Raw genomic sequence first — 8051 nt, 5'->3', positions numbered from 1 at the left:
AACCAAGAGGAAGAGGAGGAAGAGGAAGAAGACGAAGAGAGGAAGAAGCCTCCACTCGCAGCTCGAGCCGAACAACTGGCTCAAGTTCCTTCCAAAACAAAGCAGCAGCCGAAGCTCACTGAGCCAGCCGAAGCAAAAAGCTTCTGAAGGCCTCAAGCCAAGCAAGACCCGATGGCCTGCTGAACGACTGCTCTCTCCGAAGCAAAAGGCGTACTCCTCCCACGGGACGCAGCACACGAACTCTGCACATAGGACTCTTCACGAACTCTGCCACGGGACTCCCACACTAACAAAGAAAAGATGTCCTCTTTATCCTTTGCACCCCTCCCCCGCACCCGGCGTGACTCATGCCCTCGTGATCCACCCCCCGCTCAACCACGGGTGGGAGGGAGTTGTTGCCGTCATCGCAGGGTTCTTCTTCCTCTTCGCAGAAGAGGGGGAGGGACATCTCCATTGCTCGCTCCCTAACTATTAAATTGATCCGCAGCGCATCTAATCGATTTCAAAACATTTAAACAATGGAAGGTGAGCTATCTGGGGAACATGCACTTATCGACATCGCTGACTAAGGGAACCTGTATGTTGTGTGCAATTGAATTCCAAATTCGTAACAATATGTACCAATTTTGGTGCTTTTATGAAAAGTCGAACAACTGGTTTGCTATTATGCAGTACTACTACCTGTGGGGAGATCTGAAAACGGAAGTTGAGAGAAGGCACCCTTCAAATCTGGGCGAACTGGGGCAGTTTACACAAGAAGAGTGGGCCAAACCGCCCGTAGAGAGGTGTAGGAAGCTCATTCATGTCAATAGGAAGTGCTTGACTGGAGTTATTTTGTCCAAAGGCTGTGCTACCAAATATATTAAATCAAGGGTGTCAATTTTGTCAATGGAATTTATTTTTATTTTCTGATTTTAAAGGACACGTTAAGTTCTGAATGAAAAACAAAGGTTCTGTAATTTTAACAGTGATGTAAAGAATTGTGGAGACCAAATACTTTTGCCAATTTCAACTTATTTTTCAAGAAAATTGTTTTATTTGAAAAAAATTGCAAGGGTGTCAATATTTTTGGCCACAACTGTAGTTTTGTCAAGTCTTGTTCAACTTCTGGTGACAGTCAGATTTCTCCAAATATCCCTTTCCTGCACCGATTCCCAAAGCGCTGGCAGAGATAGCTTGGTTGCATCCTTTATCCCCATCCATCCAGCATGCATACAAGGTATGAATCTTTCTCTTCCCTCAAAACACCCAGCATGGTTGGTTTATCAACTTTCTAAATGCATGATGTATCCAAATGACAGTTGCTGTTTTAGCATCAGCGCTTCTCATGGACACGGTGATCCAATTTCTTCAAGTGCCAATACAAATTGTTTGTGCATGGAATATTTAATATTTTTCTCGAACATTTCAAAACTGACTTCCTTTGTTCTTCACTGTCAATACCTTGCAACTGCAAATAGCAGAGCATTCAAGATCCTCCTCTTGGTTTATATTGTCACATCTTTGTCTTTCCAGATCTGTCAATCCTGACATTGCTGTTCCCTCCATTGCTGGAAGATTGGGACCACACTCTGTACAGAGCGTTGGTGCTGCTTAAGCAGTCTCCTTGGCTGTTGGGCACAATCCTGGATGGGTCGCCACTCCGACACAGGATACCAGCAAGCTGGCACTCATTTTGCCGACCTCGGAAGGATGACAGGCCGAGTTAACCCCACCTGGTATTAATTCAACAGCCGATCAGGATTTGAACTCAGGACCCGAGGATCCCAAGCCCACCACTCTAACCATTAAGCCAACGCTCCATTGCTAACTCTCTTGTAATTTCTCCTTCACAATTAACTCCACTCACTTCAATCTTAAAACCCAAGAAAATAGAACTTTCCACCATTTCCATGTCAGTCCACCCCCAATCTAAACAAATCTTCAATTGACAAGATTAGTCTTAAAATAAATAAACGTGCATCGTGTGTCCCTTATTTTCCTGCGAAGTTTGGTTGAGGTTTGTACAAATAACGACACTCTGAGCACCCCCCCCCCCCCGCCAAAAAAAGTAATTTTCAAAAAATTGTGAGCCTATCGATTTTGTGGGGGGTGGAAACCAATAATGGCATGGCTCTTGCACCTTTATGCAATGTGGTGATAAACGACCAAGTTTGGTGAATTTCTGCCCAACCGTTTAAATGATGAGAGCAAGATGCACGGACAGACAATTACAATATCCCCCAATTTTAATTTAACTATCCAATGGAATTGGCCTTGGGTCTGAATGTAAAGTGACATCACAAACAAAAGCTCAGGTTCACTCTGGGTACTTCACAGTATGTGCATACTCAACATTACAGAATTGCTGCTAACATGTTAGTATGTTGCAAGAAATGGATAATCTCACCTGAGTCCACTCATTAGAATTGGGGTCATACTCCTCGACAGTTGTTAGATAGGATTTTCCATTATATCCACCAACGGCATACAGCCTATCGCCCAGCAGGCAAACTCCAATTGCATCTCTGCTTACACTCAATGGTGCCACAGAAGTCCAGCAATCAATCTTGGGATCATACCTGTAAACCAGAAGTTAAAAAGGACAGAAAATCATGTTCTACAGATATATTCTTGAAAAAAAAAAATACCTTTTTGAAATAAATAAATAAATAAATAAACAAATAAATTAATTAATAAAAACCAAACCTCGAGTGAAATCAATGGCATGCCACTGCAAATCTCCACACTTCCCACCAAAAGCAAAGTTAAAAGATGGCAAAAAGTTCCACCAGGAATGCCCCAATTTCAAATTTTGAGTTAAAAGTTTTGACCTATGACCCCAAGTCCCCACCTCCTGGGGCATGAACTTGGGGTGTCACAACCAAAAAAAATCGTTAAATATCCCAATGTTTATGCATATATAGTTTCATTCAAAAATATGCCCGTAATTTGCATTTTTGGTGCTTGACCTTTTGACGCCACCCCAGGGAGCAGGGCCAAAACGACTGCACTTGCACCTTGCCATGTGGTGATTATAACTACCAGGTTTGGTGAATTTCTGCCCAACCATTTAGGAGGCGATAGCATGAAAAATGTCAATTACAATATCCCACCGTTTTTCAAAAACCGTGAGAATAATAATCAGATCCAAATAATGCTCTTCAAAACATTTTGCTAATAAAGAAAAAGGTAATGATTTATTTGGCATTAAAGCATTCTCATCCAAGCACTTTACAAAATTTACCCCGAGTGAGCACTGCTATTCTTGTATTTTTGTAAGATTTAAACCTTCATGAAGCCGAGAAGCAGAGTAGTAAACACAACAGCATTACTTAAGGATCCAAAGAGGAATTGGGGAAGTCGAGACCTGGTAGTTCAACTTCAATTGTGGGGAAGCTGTTCGAGCTATTAATTCAGAATAAGATTAGGTAAATATCTATCTATAATTCCAGGTGTGTGTGTGTGTGTGTGTTCGCTGTTTCTCGACAACCGCTGGTCCGATCAAATTGAAACTTGCCAGATATATTGCTGGGGACCTGAGGATGTGCCTTTTCAAGGTTTGATATTAATCGGACAAGTGCTTCCCAAGTTATGGCCATTTATTTACCAAACCAATGGCAAGACACGTTGTTGCGTGGGCGTGGCCGATGGGGAAGGGAAGCACAGCTGCGCTCCCCATTACGGGTTACAACGTACGGGCTTCCGGAGAGTGATGACTTCGTGCATTCTAATAATTTCTCGATTTCTCATGCGTATTTATAGATAAACACAATGGCCCAAGTTATGATCGTTTTCATATTAGACAGTGTATAAATTTTGGTAACACCAGAGTGCTGGTATGCTCCGAACCAGGAAGTAATTTTTTTTTCTTCTCTTCTCTTTTTGTTTTTCCTTGCGATGACATTGCGAAAAGGCAAAATACGTTGGTGCCAATTGAATAATTGGCCATTAAAACCTAAATTGCGAATCATCGTAACTGTGATATGCGAACTACCGCGCCACGCACATACGGGCACGCGAGAGCGAAGAAACGGCCTGTGTGGTTGTTGTTTGTTGCTCGTGGTTGGAATTTTTTTTTTTTTACGGGCACGTACTAGTAAAACAAATGGAAGCATCAGAAAAAGTGAGGCTATGATTAAATTATTAGAGTTTTAAAAAGCAGTTTAATTCTGATTGGGTGGATGAGTGAAGTGCAGTGGATTTGGTATATCCAGACATTCAGAAGGAATTTCACAAGGCTGTTTGCCAAAGTTAGGTCATAATCGCTGGAAGAATAGCTAATGGGATGGAAAAATGGATTTGAGATAGAGAGCAAAGAATGGCTGCAATAGACTGGTTTGATTTCCAGCAAATCGGATTTCATGAGGCATTTTTGAGGAAAAGCAAACAAATAGGTGTATCTGGAACGGATTTTTGTGCTGAGTATGAATATGTTGTTTGTGTTCCCCAAATTTGCCGAATTAGGTCACTAATTAAGGTCAAAGGTCAATTAGTGCAAAACTCCTATTTTTACAAAATATGTTTATTTTACATCGCAAATACAGATATGCAAACTATTTGTCAATATATTTTATATTAAATCATACAAATATTGTCAACGTTTTGAAATTAACAGAAAACGTGAAGGAGATATTCACTTTATTCATGAATATATCCTAAACGGCTGGACTTTTCATTTTTTTACGGTAGGATGGATTGCTACTTATTTTGGACAGCAAAATAAACTCGTGACCACAGTACCCTGGCTTCCATCATTGCATTGGGTCTGTGGTACATGAATATAATGTTTGTTTTGTAGATTTCGGCGAATTAGAAGTGTTCATTTTAGTGCAAAATACTGATCTTCATCTAAATAACTTAATATGCAAAATGCACCAGTACCACAGTTCTCTGGCATCCATATTGCTTAGGGTCTGGGTTACAGGAAGAAGTTTGTGTTAAAGATTTGGGTTAATTGGCATGCTAATTAATTATGCTAATTAGTGCTGCCAATGGTTCATTAGTGCAAAATACTAAGTTTCATGAAATTAACTTGAAATATGATATCATGAAATATTGAAATCATGAAAGGTGGATTTCACAACCATCGTTTCCCCACCTTGAAACCTAAACATTGTTGAAACAACTTAGAAATAACCTTTAAAGTTGAACATTTGGATGGCTCAATACGAGTTAACGGATTTGTACCATCTCGAGCCGGGGGCCCTCTCTGCCATGCAGAAAGTTGGGTTGCATGAAATGTTTTCTTGCCATCTAGGGTGGAGTCATTTATGTCAAGATTATCCCCAGAAAAGTGAACAAACCCACCAACAACCAAATTCTGGGGCACAACAGCACCAGTTTGTGTATCAAGTCGTTTCAATGTGGCCTCTGCCATCGCTGTATCATACTGAAGAACCTTGCTATAACTTACAATGTGGCCTGCATTGTGGAACAGGTTGACAAGTTTCTTTGATCATGTAGCCTGACGCAAAGTTAGACCTAAGCCCACGTGTTTGGGTGGGGCTTTTTTGTCCCCACATACAGCGTACACCATGTCTTGCCCAATGCTACAGACCCTTGCCTTCTTGATAGAGTCGATTTCATTTGTGTCAACTTCAAACTCTTGATCAACATGTTTCTGGCCACCAAGTAAGCCATTAACAAACATATGTACAGATGATGGAATACTATCCATTTCAGCTGTTTCATTCAAGTCTTCCCCTTCGAAACCTCAGTGCGACATTATGTCGCTTCTAAGTTGTAGGGCGACGTGAACTATGGATAAAAAATTTCCATCATCAGGTTTGAAAATAGGTATGTTCTCAAGACCAGTCTGACTAGAAACTGATGTTTCTAACACGTTTGACAGAGGCGCACGACGGAATCTTACTGGGACGAGAAGAGTGTCTTTCGGATGGTGCTGCATTTTGCAAAACCACAAATTCGTAAATGTCAGTGCCGAACTTCAGCAGAGCGTCTTTGAAGGATGCAGTCCGACTAAGAAAGGATGATGGGATCATGTCAAACTCATTTGCAAGCTCTTTGTACCTTTCTAGTACCAAGGAAAGCTCAAGTACATGGCCCTTCTCAGCGGACTGTCGAAGTTCTTGAGAAAGCCACAGCATGGCCAGGTTGGCAGATTTAGTGTCAACCTTTGCCTTTTGTACATCTCGTTGGAACTTCTTCAGACAATTTGGATGATAACATCCTTCTGCAGCGATTAAGTCATTGACATCAGCAATACGAATGAACACCTCATGAATATATTTTGCATTTGTGCAAATGTTCTGACTGGTGTTGACGGTGCAGACCCTACAGGTTTGCTGCTTGTTGTCTGCTTGACAAAGTAAGCAGTGTCCAGTCCATTCTTTTCGACTGACTGCGCAATGAACGGCATTTTGAAGGTCCTGCTTCATCACCAGACCTATTCTCAGCTTTACACTTCTCAGGGGACTGCTCACGTTCAAGTTTGGCATTTATGTTGTTTTTGCGAGTATACTTGGAATAGCACTGGCCTGTGCCACTTCAGTTCTGGGACAGATTCGGCGGTGAAGAGAGCTGTTAGCCTATCAACGGTAGCCCGATATTCTTCACACCTAAGCTTCTTCCGCTTTTCCGTTGCTTCCTTGATGGATGCTATTCCCCAATCTGTCTGCTGGAAAGTCGTCTCCTCAGCCTGTACTGTCTGCTGACATATTATGCAGAGTTCAAAGCTGATCTCTGTCAGACACTTCAAGCTTGGAACTGGTTCCATTGTTCACCTGAGAAGAAAAAATGATGAAGATCAGAGATGGGTTTGCATAGGGGAATGTAGGGTAGCCTATTCCTCCCACAGAGTGTGTTAAATGATGCCATCTACATCCAGGAGATGTAACTACAGGCCACACCCAAACCACCCACTGATTGAACCTCCACCAAATCTGACAAGGTCAATAAATCCCTATGCATTGACCATGAACATGCACCATGCATAGGTGTGGACCAATACATGTAGTATTATACAATCATGTTGTCATGAATGTGTGTGACATAGCCTACTTTCACTTTCAGTTTGAATGACTACTCTGTATACATGAATAAGTTACAGCAAACATACCTTGCAAGAACATGTTTGGGGTACATGTCAACGGGACACCTTGTGATATTCATACATAACACACCTGTATTTCAGGAAAAGCATAAAATTGTGTTGCTAAGACAATGCACATGGCAGAATGGCTTCCAAATTATAGTATACGATTGTATACAAAGGTGGCAGTGCCGTATTAAGGTCTTAAATTCTGAAAATCAAAAGTTGAACAGTTAGAGATATTGGCAATAGAAACAATAATTCCTTTCACATTCTCCAATTAATTCAAATGTTTATTGATTGATATACATATCTGGTGCAAGAAGAAGCTATAAAAGCTTTGTATATTTGCACCAAGGAAGGAAAATGGCACCAAAAATGAATTTCATGAAAATCTGTTTTGCTCTAATTAAAGATTGACGCTAATTAACATGCTAATTAGGCGAAATCCTGAAAACTAACCATGTTCCTGTGCCCAGGAATGAATGCAATGAAAGGAAGCCAGAGAACTGTGGTCGCTGTGGCTTTCAGTTGGTGGAATCTATGTAGATATTCACAACAAATTGTAGTCTTACCGTTCAGGAGATATTCGCAAAAGAAGTTAATACTTCTTTCAGATTTTCCATTAATTTGTAAACTTTGACGACCTGTATAGGATTCATTATAAAAGTTATTGAAAAACTGTTTTCATATCTGTGTTTAGCATGCTTGGCAGGTGAAAGAACATATTTTGCAAAAATTATGAATTTTGCACCTATTGACCTTTGACCTTAGTGACCTAATTAGGCAAATTTTGGAAACACAAACAACATATTCATACTCAGCACAAAAATCCACTCCAGACACACCTATTTGTTTGCTTTTCCTCAAAAATGCCTCATGAAGCTTAAATAAGCACATTTTTAAATTTCTTTCCCAGACAACAAGTAGGAAGAGGTCTGGCAACGAGTTTTTCAACAGTGCAGGGCTCCTCAGGAAAGTTATCTATAATTAACATAAATTATTTGCACAGTGAGGT

At 40.7% G+C, this 8051-nt stretch overlaps 1 protein-coding gene and 1 pseudogene across 3 annotated transcripts in view; both read right to left on the bottom strand.

The window, feature by feature from the left end:
- LOC147008630 (kelch-like protein 5) overlaps positions 1-8051 on the bottom strand; it is a 115605-nt gene that overhangs the window by 24798 nt on the left and 82756 nt on the right. For all 3 annotated transcript variants that reach the window (XM_085863816.1, XM_085863815.1, XM_085863817.1), the window contains one exon: positions 2390-2561. In XM_085863816.1, coding sequence (XP_085719942.1) covers positions 2390-2561 — 172 coding nt within the window. The remainder of the gene's footprint in view (positions 1-2389; positions 2562-8051) is intronic.
- LOC147008632 (uncharacterized) lies at positions 2578-7342 on the bottom strand (annotated as a pseudogene).

Source organism: Eptatretus burgeri, chromosome 18, assembly GCF_056783735.1.
Source record: "Eptatretus burgeri isolate ZD-2024b chromosome 18, Ebu_testis_v1, whole genome shotgun sequence".
In the NCBI taxonomy this organism is placed as follows: domain Eukaryota; kingdom Metazoa; phylum Chordata; class Myxini; order Myxiniformes; family Myxinidae; genus Eptatretus; species Eptatretus burgeri.
The sequence above is the reverse complement of the archived record's forward strand: the minus strand, read 5'-3'. Positions and strand labels throughout refer to the sequence as shown.